Here is a 16,982-nt window from a genome sequence, read left to right on the forward strand (position 1 = left end):
CAGAACAGCAGGACAAAGCAAGCAGGGCTCCCTGAGGCAGAATAAGGAAGGTTTTGGACAAGAAAAGGGAAGAGCTGGACAGGATCTTAATAGCAAGACTGGGGCAGATTTGCAATGAGACCTCTCAACAGAGAAAACAAGCTGAACCTGAATACTTCAAAAGACAAGCCCTGAGGTATAGAAGTGCCTTGAGCCAAAATCTTAAGTCTTCACTACAGTAAAAAAAGAGGAGGAATTATACCTTTTCTCAATCTTGTATGCATTGCACGACTACAGAGCAGTGTTACCTCAGAATACAGCATTGAGGTGTATGATTCCTATGAAGGCATTTAAAAAAATCAGGTTCTTTCTGCTGACATTATTTTGCCTTCTACACCATCTGGAAGTGCACACAGAAAATCTTCTTTCCTTCTTGTTCTCATTCTTGTTCTTCTTTTGCTCACTAATGCCCTTCAGGCTTTTTGAGTCATGCTAGAAAATGGGACTAGCTTCCACCCGAACATCCATGCATTTATCTTTCCATTTGATGATTTTAAATGTTAATTGATTAATCCTTTTGCATTTCATTCAATTTTCACAATTCACTGAATTTCCTCAGTCTCACTTGGTTTCTTTGCCAGTTCAACAGAGTATCCACCTAGTTAGTCCAGTCTGGTTGACTGAGTCGCTATCTGATTAAGTTTGATTGCTCTAGTTAATCAATGGGATTGTAAATGTTTATTGCGATCACTTTCTAACTGGTCAAACTCTTTAATCATTTCCACTATCTAGACCAATTATTCCTGCCTGATATCCTGTCATTTGTTTTCAGTGTTACCGGTTTATTGCCATCTCTCCTTTCCTCATCTCTCCTTCTCTCGTTTATTCTTTTGCTCACACAGTCTGACTCCTATCTTTTTTGCTTGATCGTCTCCCTGTCCTGTTCTGACTTTCAGAGCTTCTCTGCTGTCATTCACCTCTTCTCAAAGACCACGGCAGTTCTTCGCCAGCATGAATCGAGTTGCATGGCCAGGTCTTAACATCTTCAAGCATCAGTCCTGTTTAAATCAAAAAACTTTCCTACAGATAACAGCGAACTTCATGGATCTATATAAAACAAACTCAGAGCAAAACTACCCCTGACTTTGTTTTAGCAAAATCAAGGCTCTGCATGCCCTCTGTTACAGGCTAGCAGTCTTTTGAAAAAGTAGGGGTTTATTATGGAGAGAGAAAGAGAGATGGAGACTGTCATCTACTTATACAATGGAATCAGCTTGCATAAATCTTTGAATCTGGAGCAATACTGGTTTAAAATCATCGGGTCATCCATAAATTATCATTGTCCTCCCCATTTCTCAAGTGATAATAGTGAATCCTATGATTGTTTCAATAAATCCAAGCAGTTAAAACATCACAGGAATTAAGTGGCAGCAATTAATAGTAATAAAAATAAGTTCAATTTGGGGAAAGCAGATTACAGAGTTCATTTTCTTTCAGTGAATCAATGGCTCCCTTGTTGAAATAAGCCTTAATTAAGGGAGAAGGTCAGGATAAAAATCATATACAGCATTAAAAAGATAATGTATTGGCCAATTCTTCAAGGTGTTAAAAAGTACTTAAGACCCACAACTGCCAACATTTGCAGGGGAACTGAGGGATTTGCAGTGTCTCTCAAGTAGTTTCCAGTACCTCCTAGGAGCAGGCCTTCCCTTTTGATTATCGAAGCTTTGGATTTTAAAGGCTGAGATTTCTCTATTCTGTTTCTTAACTCAAATCACCTAACCTTTTTTGAATTAGAGTAGATGACCTGCCCACTCTGGTAGGACTGTAACTTTGTCTAAGAAACACCCACATTCGGCCCTGCTGTGGCAGGCTCCAGCCTTTCCATCTTCTGTATGAATGCATCAATTTTATAGACCAGTTTTACAGGCATTCTTACACCATCTAAAACATTTCTTTATACCTCCCTCCTCATATCTTAAAAACCCAAATATATCTTCAGTGGATTACTAAATAAACGAACAGAACCCTAGGTCCCATTCACTGACATACCAGCATGACAGACCTATGAAAATGAAATGCTCTAGGTATTCAGGTTCATCTCCCCCTCCCCTTTGGTGAGGAGGCTAATGTTCTAAAATAGATTAAATTATTTAACATAACCATCACTATCTAAATTTGGCTCCACGAGAAGTAGGTGTTCATAGTCAGCAACAGAAATACATAATCACTAATTCATTACTGTAAGAAGCTACTCTACCACTAATTGAGTTACTGTGCCTTTTCTAGAAGCAATATTAAGACTAAATTGGCTTAATTTTTTATTCCTAGTGTTACTATAACTTAATTTAAAAAAGATGAAAATGAAAAATTAAAATAAAGAGAAGCCCCAAAACAAGTGCATTAAACTTATTTTACTTAACAGAGCACAAACCACAAGTGAAATAATTTTCACTTTGGAATTACCTTAAGATGATTTAACTTCACTACAGCCACCACACTTATCTGCAAAGCAGTTTTTTCTCCAATGCAAAATCCCTGCAGGTTTTAAACACTAGCAGGTTAGAGATGGTTTTTGGCACACAACATGAAGTCAGAGTAATCAGTCATACCTCATGGGGGGCAGAGGTGAACAGGGGGGAAAGTGGTTGCCAAAGCATTTGGAGGCAAATATTCTTAAAATAGTAAGGTTTTCCAAATGCCTACTTACTGAAATTACATCCACAGGAAAACCAGCTCAGTGGAACTGTATAAATAGCATAGGCCACTCCCAAGGAAAATGCAGCCAATCTGCCTAATTTTTTTTTTTTTTTAAATGAAGGATACTCAGAACTTAATCCAAACATACTGAATAATTCCCACTCACTTCAATTAACTCTGGATCTATCCTCTGGCTTGGTAAGCTCCTTAACCATGGCATTAATGCCAAAGGAAATTATCCAGCTTCCATTACGCAAAAATGACCTGGGTAGGCCAAGTAAGTATTATGGTAAATGTTGGTCCTTAACCTCAGATAGAGGCAACTACCTCTGAAATTTATGTTTATTTAAAAAAAAGCAGTCTTATCTATTTTTCAGTTTTATAACAATGCACAATACCAACTGTGCTCATTGTTCTGTTCACCCATTCCCCTGAATTTCTGGGCAGTGGTGGATCTCCAGACCGTGAAAGATGACACAGTTGATTCCACTGAAGGTACGTGTCTTCTCTCTACTGTCCCATAATTACAACTAAGTAAATAATTAATAAAAAAGATTGACACAATTAAGTTAGTTGCTTCATAAATCTTTTGTAAACATCTTGCAATTTTACTCAGTGAAATTTACCCAAAAGTTATACAGGATTTTTATGAACAACTAAATTAGCTGTAAGTGCATCACGTGGGACTTCACTTGGAAGCCTGTGTTTAAATTTTTTACAGTGAGAACAATCACTAGAACAGCCTCGCCAAGGACGTGGTAGAGTCCCCATCACTGGAGGTTTTCAAGATGCAGCTGGTCAGGGTGGTAGATAATCTTGTCTAGGCTCCCTTTCCTACAAAAGGTTGGGCCAGATGTTCTTTTGAGGTCCCTTCCATCCTGAGCTGTTCTAGGATTCTATCGGATACACAGACACGATTTCAGTACTTGGTTTGGAAGATGTTAACTTTTCTAGGCAATTTCCAGTAGGAAGCATCAAGAACTTGTTTTGAAAAGGGGCTCACTTGTATTTCATTAAGTTCAGTTAACCACAACATCCTGTCAGCAAATTAATTTATAAGACAAACTGCCGAACGTGAGCATATATGGGAAAACTGAAATGATACATATTCAGGTTTTGTCTGAATACACAAAAACATCATTTTAGCGATGATTCAGATACATAAGTAATCCTGTTTGGAAAAAGTCCTCATTGATTTCCTGCAGTTGATTCATAAATCTGTTGCTAGACTATTTGTCAAACAGAATCATGAACAATTCTATCTGGCAGTTGCTCATATTTCTTCATACATGTTGCAAGTCCATATTCTTACTTTTTGCTTGCTATCTCTTTTTCCACCTTTAGGTCTTCAAAATTTTTCCTTTCTTGAGAGGTCCTCTGCTGTGGATCAAGGATTTTGCTTTTAGTACAGCCTTTACTTCAACTTCCAGAAATCTGCATACATATTATAACCATGCTATCATTACAGAAGTAACTACTTACCAGATCTGAAGGTAATGAGTGTATTTCTATGTACTTCCAGTATCTAGTAAAAAAAGCTATTGCTGAGTGGACAGAAGCATTAACTTAATCATCAACACACAGTCTCTCCCCTCTCCAAAATAAATATATTTTTTATTTTGCTTACTGAGCTGGAAAACTTGAAAGCTAAGTGCTTCCTTTTGGACAGGCTGAGTGTCTGAAATAACTGCTTTTAACAGCCTCAGAGCATCATTAAACCTTTAACACGTTTTAAAAGCATTTGATCTCCACACCCCTTACTTAAGAAGTTACTTAGAATTGGTAAATCAAACATTTCTAAGTAAAACAATGTCTTGCCATTTACTTGTGCTTACTATTAAGTACTTTAATTAAGACTTTTGGAAATAAGTTAGCAAATTAATTAATTTACAACTGCAATAAAAAATCAGTAAGAAACCCATTAAATATCATTAATAAGTCAATGCATTACTTAGGAAATGAACTCTATTTTTATTACTAGAAATTACCATCAACTATAAAATGCCACTGTACCAATTACTTTACTTGTAGAAGGAACAAATTCTTAACTGACATTATTAAATTAATATATTACTTCTCTGCAATTTGATGGTTGGTTTTTTTTGCTTTGGATATTGCACTTATTTAAATAGTAAGTTGTAAGAAAAAAAATTAGGCAATCAATAGTTTAGGTTTTACACACTGACAAACACAATCTGCTTCACATTTAAGACAGTAACTGGAAGTCAGTTGGCTGTAGGATGATGGGCAATGCTACCTGTTGACTGATCCAAAATCTATAGAAGTCCAATCAGCCTTTCTATTGACTGTAGGGGTTTTCTGATCAGAATCTAATCTCCTGTGGTTCAGGAAAACTTTCTGTAAAAAAACCCCAACACTTCACATGTGTCAAGTGCTAAGAAGCCCTTAAAGAATTAAAGGCAGAGAGGATGGAGCTCATGAGAAGAAGAGTGGTGATGAACTACAGTAATGATAATGAGATGTATGAAATACAGTTTTGGCCAATCCTGAGCATTTAAAACACCAACCAACCAAAACCCTCACCATCAACAACACCCCCCTGCCCCCAACCCAACCCCCCCACCCCCAAAAATGAAACCCAAATGAAACCCCTCAATCTGTAAGGGCTTTTTGTTTTTGTACCAAGCTACCCAATCAAGACCGATTATATGATGGGAATTAGGAAGCGTGAAGATATTCAAGCAACAAATCACTTTGATTTTCTATTCTGCTGCACTGTTAAATGAAGAAAGGGAAATTCGGAGTATAATTAAGACATTGCAATGATAGAGTTATGTTTCCACTGAAAAAAATTTAGTTAGATGGGATAGGAATCTAGAATTTTTAAATTTAGAATTTAAAAAAAGTTTTACTAGCATCTGAATTTTTAAAAAAATTATTTTCCCATTCAACCCCAACTAGGCTGCTATTTTTCAGTTCAAATGCAATAAAAATCCCATCTTTTCCATGATTAAAGAACCCAAAAAAAAGGAATTCCCAATGCTCAAAAGCAAATTTCAACCTCAAACTTCTACCTTCTTCAAGCCCCTGTTGACATCTAATTTAGATCCAAACCTGTGTCCACCTATGGAAATGGTAGCCTAATTTCCTAAAATCGTCTATACACCTTCATTTGTTTTTAAATTGTGTATATGGTCTTTAAAAGGCTTAGAAAAATTAGGCTGAAGGCTTGTTACTGTTTCTCAGATATTTCTTTCCCACGTTCACCCATGTTTTAGGTGCTTCAGTGACATTATGGTATCCAAGTAGCTAAGATGCCCAAAGGCTTCTAAAAGCTGCAGAAAAATTAGATTTAGATAAATCTTTTCTTATTGCTTTTCGTATTTCCTCCAAGCCTAAGGTGCCACCCTCGGCTGCTCATCAGCACCTTCTTTTCTAGGAAAAGGCCACAGTACCACGGCTTCAGCTGTGTGCAAAAGGCTTAGCAGTTTCAACCAACTGAAAAAAGAACAAGTGGTTTTCTTCCCTGGTGGTATGGTATTCATGTGTCCTGTAAGCAGAGCAGGGGAGTAGCCAACTGCTACAAATCTGTAGACAAAATGGGAGATTTGTTCCTTCTTTTGTTCACAATGTATCTTAATAGCCTCAGCAGCTGACATCTGTCATCTGCAGAACAGTGCCCAGTACTGGTATGAGCTCATTCAGCCAACATTACCCTTTCACTCAGCTGACTGTCCTTTACCTACGGCTCTCCTTCAAGCACTCCCAGGAGGAGAATCTATATACCTTCATGGGAACTGAGTATCTCCTGTAGTCTGTCATAAAATTTGTTACAATGAATTCCCAAAGTACTGTGGATTTGAATGACTTCTGCCCCATTCACTTTTTTGTTTTGGGTAGTTGCAATACTTTATTTTCAGCCTCAGAGAGACACCAAGATGTGTTCCATACATCCACAGCAGAACACCTACATTCTGCCTGAATATGCCTTGCGCTTTCATAGAATCGTAGAATCATTAAGGTTGGAAAAGACCCTTAAGATCAAGTCCAACCGCTAACCTATCACTGCCAAGTCCACCACTGAACCGTATCCTCAAGCACCACGTCTACCCTTCTTTTAAATACCTCCAGGGATGGAGACTCAACCACCTCCCTGGGGAATTTCAGCACAATGTCAGCCTATTCCTTGTTGGAAATAAGAGATCACCTTTACGTATGTACAGTGCAGTAAACCCCTTAATACAACTGACCTTTGGGGAAAGCAACATAAATAACCAAAATAATGTATATTCTCCAGCAGTTTTCCCTTGCCTTCTGGCATGAAGCACTACATTTACATACATATTTGAATTGATAACAGAGCTTGTATTTTAAAAAGTAACCCCCATTAAGGTAGCCCATTATTAAAATCCCACACACTACATTGAGCTGTTAGGGGTTACTCAGCAAGAACTGCTTTGGAACATTGCCAAAGAAAGGCATACCTTATTAGAATCAAGTTTTCCACAATTGTTTAAAAAAAAAAAAAAAACAACCCTGAAATTTGTTACCAGGAGCATAAAAAAGATTACTTGCAAGCTATCTGCCTAGGAACCACTCATTTGTTCTACTTTCTGCTGCAGAAAGTGAAGTCGTCAGGTATCTGGCAAGCCAGGATGAATTCTGCTTTGGTTCCCCCAAAATGAAATTTTCCTATAAATTATTTCCAAAGGTGAAAAAAAAAAAAGTTGTTTCCTTCAAGAAGTTAAGTTTAAGGCAACATTAAAAAAATTCATCCCTGAAAGGGACCTTTTTTTATTATTTAAACAATTGATTTGACAAGCAGCTTTCATTCTGTGAAGGTTCTGTAACAGGCAGAAATCATGCTCCTCTCCAAAAAGGCATCAAAAGACTATGAGCTAGAAGCAATAAAATATCTTATGTTACCTGTACTGCAGTTCTTCATTGCAAAGGAATCCACAGCCGCTACGCTCTTGTTCCCATTAGCGACATACTCCAGTGAGATCCGAAATGGTTTCTCTAGATGTCCAACTCTCCTTTGAAGCAACACCCATCTGGTCACATCATACAGCGAGAGGAGAAAGCAAAGGAGAAGAGCGGTAAGAAAGGCTACTTTACAAGGACCAAGTCCCCCAAAGCAGCAGCTCCACATGTGGCTAGTCATACTGTGCTTCCTACCCCAGCCCTCACTCTTCTCATGGTGCCCCATGGTCAAGGCCTTTCCCTCCCAAGGATTTTGCAAAAGCAAGCTTCTAAGCACCGAGATTTCTACCCAGCTAAGATGTGGAAAACCCAGCTAAATAGTAGCTTATTGCTCTCTTCTGTCACACTTCTCTGCTCCCGGATTTCTCACAGATGCCTGCCTGCTGTTTAAAAGAAGACTAACTTTCTTTGCAAAGCAAGCTGTGAAATGTGTAGTGCACATGCACACCCTCTTTAAATATTACTCCGCCTCCTTCTCACCAGCAAAGTCTCTTAGTCACTCTCAGGCAATAAGCCAGTCTCCAGGGCTTGCACAATAGCTATAATTGCCAGCACTGTGTTGCTGGTTGAGGTAACACACTTTCCTTCTAATGTGCCTGGCGGGAACATGTACACGTGCATGAGGCACTACAGCTAAAACATGCCATTTCACCTCCTTGCACTTCCTCCCAAACCAACAAACAAACAAAAAGTCCCACCAAGTAAATCAAGGAACCAAGGACCCAGATTAGCAGACCTGGAGACTAACATCCACATTCCAAGAGTGTTTCAAGTTAGTCTGCTTGTTGCCAAAAAGTAAATGAGAACGAGGAGTCTGTATGAGTTTAATTTACTCTCTGAGACGCTGGAAGACATCAAGACATGGCTGTCTTTAACATCTACCTTCTCTCCTCTAATCGGCTGGGTCTGCTGCTCTGCCTGAAACACCTTGCCAGCCAGCACAAGAAGTACTCCTAGACCCTCAGCTCTTACACATCACCTCTGATTTAACTATCAAATGTCCTGTGTACAGCAAGACATGACTAAATGTAGAGAGTAAAAATATAAGTATCCATCTTTTCCCCAATATACTGGAATTCTGATCTGCAAGGAAAACTTTAAGGAATAAAATACTTGTATGATAACATGCTCTGGCCCATTTCACCTTTCATCCTTGGGCACAGGCTGCCAGTAAAACCACTTGTTGACAACATTTGTGAAGGGCTGCTTCCCAAGAAGCATGTATTACTTTGGCAGTGATATAGAGCCCATCACGCATTTCACCCCACTTCATTCTGTGCCTGCTCGCTAACTATAAACATGGTCAGAGACAAGAGGTCCTATGAAGTCTCTCAGTCACTACTAATCTACTTTTTCAAATTTCTCTGCTGTTACATGAAAAAAAGCAGCACCAAGCAAAAACCATCTTTTTAGTGTACTGTAACTGGTCACCTAGAGCCAAACAAGATAACAGGGATCTAATAAAGCCTATTAGGAAATGGTCTTTACAGCTCCAGTTGTAATTTTTAAAAGATGAGAACAAAAACTTATTATGTTTCCTTAAGTTGCTTTTAAACAGCAATATTAAGCATTTTTGAGGAAGACTGCAACTATATCTAGTTGACATAATGGGTCAGGGGCAACATATTTTTCATTGGTTTTACAAAAACTTTTCCTCATCGAGTACCCCCAGCACCCCCCTCCATACAGGTTTGTGCTTGTATGTGGGCTGTGCACAAGAACATATTTTTCTTGAGGGAGGGAACCCACTAGAACATATATTCTGAACAAAAAATCCCTACGCAGTTTATCTGCCTTCCATAACAAGAACGCCCTTCTCCAGTAGTATGCCAAAATTTGGATGTTATCAAGTTAAGACACACTTCTGAAAGGAAATACAACAACATATGTGTACGACATTTGCACCAACCATCAGTTGTGCCTGCTAAAAGCATGGATCATTCCAAAATTGCAGTCCCTATACTGCTAACAGCTAGAAGACTTTTTTTGCTCCAGAGGTAGACACACTGTTTATCTCATCAGGGACACAACAGGGTCATTATGCTCCACTGAACTGGACAAAATTTCCAGCAGGCAAGGAAGCTGCCAACGGGTAGGTATGTTAAGGACCTAAAGGAAAGTCCTAAGCAAGGGCTGCATAAAGACCCTGCCAATAGCTTAGTTCAACTTGCAACTCAAAAAAGCAAACAGCTTTTAACGGTTTACTATGTTTCTTCCTCCCTCCTTTTCCAGCAAGAAGAGTGAAACTAGACTGCTAAGTGTCATTTTTTGTTTACAGTTATCTTCATTTCTGCATCTCATCTTCCAACTTCTGTGCTCAAGGTTCCGCTTTGGAAAGGGATGTTGGCATCATTTCTCCTTTTGTTTCCCTCTCCCCCAAATAAATAAATCTGCTTTTACTGAAATTAAATAAAGTATTGAGAATATTTCAAATGCCTAGCTTCTGTGTGCGTTATTTCTTTTGATGTCATCTCAGGTTAGGTATATTATAGGGATTAGAGGATACAAAATTCCCTACAAATAGAGTGAAAAAAAAACCACCCTAGATTTAATTTTGGTTATGAAATACAGAAGCATCTGTATGTCATGAAAATCGTTCTCCTCAGCTTCAGAAGACTGATGGATTTTAATTCCAAGTACGCAGTGGCTCTCAACAATGATTTCCATTTCTGTGCTACTGCTAACCCTCTGGATAAATGTACCAGGAGTTTTAGGTATTGCTTTTCTGAGTTACTGGTGCAATAACTTTAGTTTGAAATTCTCAGGCCTCTCATAGTTTACCACAGAAACTTTATTAACTTCCAGAGCTGTTGCCAAGCAGGTATTTTATATCACTGCAATGCAAGACTGAAAAAGGCAGACTCACTCACGCCAAGATTCATTACAAAATATATTCATATTTTGTGGTACAAATTTCTACAATAGGTTTTCTGAGGTTCAAAGATTCATATGAAAAGAAATCCCGAGTATGAGCCTTTTTCTTCAGAAACACAAAAATAAATGATCTAAAGATGACACGAGCTGGTGGATTTATCAGGGACACTAAAAATAGCTACTGGGTCAGTAGAGAGACCTGTGGGCAAATTCAGATGGGAGTTGATTCTGCCATCATTCTGTGGCAAAATAGGGACTCTGATCTCCAGACCTTTCCATACAACACCCTGTATTTGTGTTGACCTGTATACATTTGCAGATCCTGTACCATAGCCTGCCTGGCAGCAGAAAGATCTACTTCGGCATAACTGATGTGCATTAAATGTTAACTAGTAGTAGCTTTATTAAATTTTTATTAGTGGCCTATATGTTACAAATCTAGTTTTAGAAAGCATTTTAGCAAGGTAACAGAAAAACTGCTTCAGTCATCTTTTGAGATAGATGGGAAAATACCACGTGTGGAACCTCTTTGTACTGAAATCATGCTTAACCAACTTGATGGCTTTCTATGCTGAGGTGGTTGGCTTGGTGGATGAGGGGAGCACTGGATGTTGCTTGTCTTGACTTTAGTAAGGTTTTCAATGCTGTCTCACATCCCATCCTCACTGACAAACTATTGGAAGCACAGACTATGTAAGTGGACAGTGAGATGGACTAAAACTGGCTGAACTGCCAGGCTTAGAGGGTTCTCATCAGTGGTACAAAGTCCAGCTGCAAGCCAGTCACTAGTGGTATACCTCCAGGCCAAAAATGGGAACAATAATGTTTTCTATCTTCATTAATGACCTGGGTCATTAATGGGACCCAGGGTAATGGGACAGGCTGCACCATCAGCAAGTTTCCAACCAACTGGGAGGAGTGGTTGATACACGGGATGGTTCGGCTGCTACTGAGAGGGCCCTTGACAGGCTGGAAATCATGGCCAACAGGAACCTCATGAAGTCAACAAAGGGAAATGCAAAGTGCTGCCCCTGGGGAGGAACAACCCCATGCACTAGCACGGGCCAGAAAGCAGCTTTGCAGAAGACGACTTGCAGGTCCTGGTGAACAAAATATTGAACATAATCTAGCAGTGTGTCCTCAATGGCAAGGAAGGCCAATAGCTTCCTGGGCTGCACCGGGAACAGCAGATCGAAGGCATGATTCTTTCCCTCTATTCAGTGCTGGAGAGACACACCTCTAGCACTGGGTCCAGTGCTAGACTTTTCAGCACAAGACAGACATGGACTTACTGAAGTGAGTCCAGCAAACAGCCACAGAGATGTTTAAGGGACTAGAGCGTCTGACATACAAGAAGAGGCTGAGAAAATTGGGATTATTTTGCCTGGAGAAGAGAAGGATCAGGAAGGATCTTATAAATGATTATATGTCATGGGAGCATGGAAAGAAGACAGAACCAGAAAATGGTATCCAATGAAAAGATAACAGGAAAGCACAAGGCACATTTGCTTAGACCGAAAGACAAGAAATTCCATTTAAACACAAGAGAAAACTTACTCTAAGGGTGATTGAACATTGGAACAAGTTGCCCAGAAATCTTATGGAGTCTCCATTCTCAGAGATATTCCAAACCTGTCTGGATATGGCTCTGGGTAGCCTGCTCTAAGCTCACCCTGCATTGAGCAGGGAACTTGGACTAGTCAATCTCAGAGGTTCCTGCCAACCTCAACCATCCTGCAATTCTGTGAAACTTAGGTCCCACAAGCAAATTACAGCAAATAACAGATTGCTCCTGTTATCCTCTGCATAACCTCCAAGCACTCTACAGCGTGATGAATCAGACTGGTAAGCTGACAACTGCAAGGACAAAGGCATCAGTTGCTGCACCCATAAGCTATCATTTCCACACAGTCTTCAAAATCAAAACCTATTTTTACCACAACATTGGCCATAATAACCATGATGATCTCTCTAGATACTACCTCAAGCAATAAAAAAAGACCACAGTTTAACATCGTAAATTAATCCTTTATGTTGTAAAGCAATACACTATATTGTGTTGTTTAGGCACTGTTCAGTGTCTTGATACAGCAGGCCAGATCCACCCCACAGGACCTTCACTGAAGTTGACTCTCATATCTAGAATCTGCAATATACATAGATTTAGACAAAAAAATTCCCTCAGTAAGTTTGCAGATGACACCAAGCTGGGTGGAAGTGTCTATCTGCTGAGGGCAGGAAGGCCCTACAGGGGTGACCTGGACAGGCTGGATCATTGGGCCGGAGTCAACGGTTCGAGATTCAACAAGGCTCAGTGCTGGGTCCTGCACTTTAGTCACAACAACCCCATGCAATGCTACAGGCTTGGGGAGGAGTGGCTGGAGAGCTGCCTGGAGGAAAAGGACCTGGGTGTGTTGATTGACAGACGCCTGAACATGAGCCAGCAGCGTGCTCAGGCAGCCAAGAAGGCCAATGGCATCCTGGCTTGTATCAGGAATAGTGTGTCTAGCAGGACCAGGGAGGTGATCGTGCCCCTGTACTCGGCACTGGTGAGGCCACACCTCGAGTACTGTGTTCAGCTTTGGGCCCCTCACTACAAGAAGGCCATTGAGGTGCCGGAGTGTGTTCAAAGAAAGGCAACAAAGTTGGTGAAGGGTCTAGAGAACAAGCCTTATGAGGAGCAGCTGAGGGAGCTGGGGTTGTTTAGCCTGGAGAAGAGGAGGCTGAGGGGAGACCTTATTGCTCTCTACAGCTACCTGAAAGGAGGTTGTAGTGAGGTGGGGGTCGGTCTCTTCTCCCTAGTAACAAGCGACAGGAGGAGAGGAAATGGCTTCAAGCTGTGCCAGGGGAAGTTTACGTTGGACATTAGAAAAAACTTCACCGAAAGGGTTGTCAGGCATTGGAACAGGCTGCCCAGGGAATTGGTTGAGTCTCCGTCCCTGGAGGTATTTAAAAGAAGGGTAGATGTGGTGCTTGAGGATACGGTTTAGTGGTGGACTTGGCAGTGATAGGTTAGCGGTTGGACTTGATCTTAAGGGTCTTTTCCAACCTTAATGATTCTATGATTCTATAATAATACCACGGTCTTCAATGACAAAGAGTGCTCAAAATCCTGGATCCAAATATTTTCAGAGTTTATACAATTTCAGACATAGGTGCATTATCTAGAGAGAATTTGTTGCTTAAAGGAAGTGTGGGCAACACCCGGAGTGTTTCTCTTATGAGGCTCTATTGCTCTTCTCCAAAGCAGAAAATGCTGCTGACAGAACCTGACAGTACAAGGGCTGAATTTTTTAGACGACCTTCTGTACACTCATTTGCACTCCTTAACAGGAAGGTATGCTAGAAACCACGTTGGGCCTCACATAGCCCTGCAAGGGTGAGGCGTTAGATCCTGAACAAGCCAAAATACTTCTTTGTAACCTAACATTTTTAAAGCTGCCATCCATGACTCAGTTTGCCAGGTACCAGGTTTTGCTCCCCCACTTCTGTTTCACATATAGTTACCCAGTTTCAGAAGCCATAATCCAGTTTCATAGAAACTTAATTTCTGAGAGATATTTACACTTTAGACACCCTTTGGTTGTTCATGCAGTGTGTAGCTTCAGGAGGAACACATTCCTGATTAATTCTAATCAATACACTAATGCTTTAGATGCCATTTTGCATACTCCTCTGAGTAATGCCAGCACTGATTAATTGCAAGTACAAGCCAGGATGCTTTCTTAGAGGCACTGAATTAAAAACAAAAAAAGAAAAAACAAAAACAAAAAAAAGTGGTAGAACTCTCAGGTAAAATCTCAGGCCAGAACACTTGCATGCTGCATTTGTCTGTCTTCATGGATAAATGATTTTTAATCCAATTAGCACACACATACTCATTGGGTGCTCTTTCATCCTGCTAAAGAGGGGTTTCAAAATGCTTGATTCCAGCAAGCTTTGGGACTCCAGTCATGACATGCCATGTACAGCAACCACCTTTGTGACCATTCTCCAGACATCCATCTACATCTGGAAGGTAGAATTAATTTCCATGCCGTCAGCCAGCCTGACACCTGTGTTGACACCTATGTCTTCAGTACAGTGCACTGTCAGCTTGCACCATCCCCTAGGCATAAATTTTCACCTGGAACACTATCCCTGCCTGGCTTTCTCACATTTAGAAGCCAATTTGAAAGCAGGTCTTCAAGATAGGTGAAGAATATGGAAACAGTTAGCAAAGAACAAAGAACTGACCCTTAAATCCCTTTGCCTTATATATAGTAAATGAAGGCTAAAAGCACTTGAACTGTGGCATGGGAAATGAAGAGCTGCGTGGCCTCTCCTAGGTCACGATTCAGCTTGTGAGCTCCCAGCAGCTATTAATAGAAGGTTGAGGGAAGACTAGAGCTTCGAACTATCCCCTCTCCTTAAGAAAAAACTCTCTCAATTCAAGCTGTGTTTTGCTCTCTCCTCTCCACTCACCACAGAAAAAGAACTGTGGAATTTAACAGACTCCTCATACCTAAGTTGAGTTACAGTATGATTTTATTTCCCCAGGTCCAGGCTCTCTCTCATCTAAAATACTCCTATTGTTACCAACACTTATCATGGTATGCCTGGGAGGAAAATGCAATGTATCTTGGCAAGGACGTAGTTTTATCTCTTTGGTAAAAGGTTCAGCCAACTTTAGGAAATTACAAAATTAAATAGTAATAACAGCAGCTGCATGAGAGTATTTCACATCAAAATCCATCTGCAGCATGATAAAGGTAGTGAAAAAATTAGAAGCTTATTTTTGAGAATGAGAGCTTGTTACGGACAGAACTAAAAATTATCAGTAGGAGTCCAAAAGAGAATTTTTCCCCTTTACTAGATGAATTGGTGAAAGAACATAACTTTCTCCATCCTGCACGCTGTTGCATAATTATACAGGAGTATATAACAGGCTTTAATCTTGCCTCCATACAGCTCCAGACTTTCTTTTGCTCCAGCAATTAATGGGAACTGTATGAAGGAAGAACCAGACTAGACCTTTTCAGGCTGCAGCAAACAGAAAATTAAACATGTTTTCAGGAACATGCCAATGCAATTCTAAGAGACAGAAGGAGAAAAAACCAAAATGACCCATAGGAGGCTCTGTAATCTCTTTTCTCATTAGTTCAAAAAATACAATCCAGTGTTTTGTAATTACTTTTGATTATCAGCTTTGAATTAATTTCAGTTTACTGATCTTAAAATTATTTAAAAGACGTCAGGGCCTGAATATGATGCATGATGCTATAGTCTTGGAAGGATTTACTTTCTAAAATGGCAACAAATAAAGTTACTGTATATTAATGCAAGAGATTATTTAGCATTAAAGGACATTCTTGATGTGCAATGCAGAAAGTTTGCAATGCAAACTCTTCTGCTCATGAATCATTCTACTTAATAAAAGAAAGAAAAAATGGTATACATTTTCCTTTATTGATTTAATGCCCATTGTCTTTCTACCCTTTCTACAGCCTTTTGCACAAGCAAGACGTAACTGTTGGTGGCAGGTTAAATACCGTTAAGACATTTATTAGTGTCCTTGGATTAGACCTTTAACATCCCTGTGACTGTTTCCAAGAATGCTTCCCTGCCCTTCCCTCAAAATGCCTCTAGAAGATGGCTTCACAAAAGTTTTGCCATAAAAAAGATTAAGTAATTGTAATAATTTTCTTTCCTCTTACTCTCTTAATGCTTTTAAGATAAAACTAATACCACCACCACCCCCCCAAGAAAATCCTCTGTAATTCTGCTAGGTAATTTGGCTCCAGACTGCAATGATATCGCCTCACGTGTGCTGGGAAGGAAGCTAACTCTACCCTTCTTTTTGGATTGCAATGCTGGGCTCTTTTGTACAGCTACCCTATTGAGAATTGTACAGTTGGGGAGATATCACAATATGGCAGAAATTGCTTTAGGTTTCAGTGAGACAGAAGTAGCCCATAAAGGATATTTTTAATGTTATACTTATTTTTGGATAACTATGAAAATTTGCAATTTAGCCACTGAAGTTGCATTGGCAATGGGATCTCATACTATATTTAGAGCATGCTACAAGATCACAACACAAACAGACTACATGGGAGAATTTATTAAAATGGCAGAAGATAAAACTTACAGAAAAAAAATATTTTCCTGTTAACTTCTATAGAGCTAAAAATAGTAATATTTTAAATATCTTTTCTAAGTGTCTCTTAGAAAAATTACTGTTACAAAAATTTTGCTCTGAAAATTTGAAGACTTACATCTGAGTGGTGTAAAGAATTGAATCGGGTAAGTAACTGAAGAACTACAGCCTCACAATTAAATCTAATTCTTGTGATTACAAATGAGAATCTTTTAATGGAATTTAATACAGACAGAGGCCCTGGAAGAAAGAGCACAGGAACTGTAGAGGGATTCACAGACAGACAATGAAACTATGCTGTATGGTGGAGAGCAAATATCTTTCCAACAGAGTAACCTGGCACCTT

At 39.6% G+C, this 16,982-nt stretch overlaps 1 protein-coding gene across 1 annotated transcript in view; it reads right to left on the minus strand.

Moving 5' to 3' along the window:
- The window catches only part of LOC142055674 (ALK tyrosine kinase receptor-like), a 38,694-nt gene extending 30,845 nt beyond the window's left edge, over nt 1-7,849 (minus strand). Inside the window, exon 1 of the mRNA XM_075089794.1 lies at nt 7,567-7,849. Coding sequence (XP_074945895.1) covers nt 7,567-7,849 — 283 coding nt within the window. The remainder of the gene's footprint in view (nt 1-7,566) is intronic.
- Between the last annotated feature and the right edge of the window lie 9,133 nt (nt 7,850-16,982).

The sequence above is a fragment of the Phalacrocorax aristotelis genome, chromosome 3, assembly GCF_949628215.1.
Source record: "Phalacrocorax aristotelis chromosome 3, bGulAri2.1, whole genome shotgun sequence".
Taxonomy (NCBI): Eukaryota; Metazoa; Chordata; class Aves; order Suliformes; family Phalacrocoracidae; genus Phalacrocorax; species Phalacrocorax aristotelis.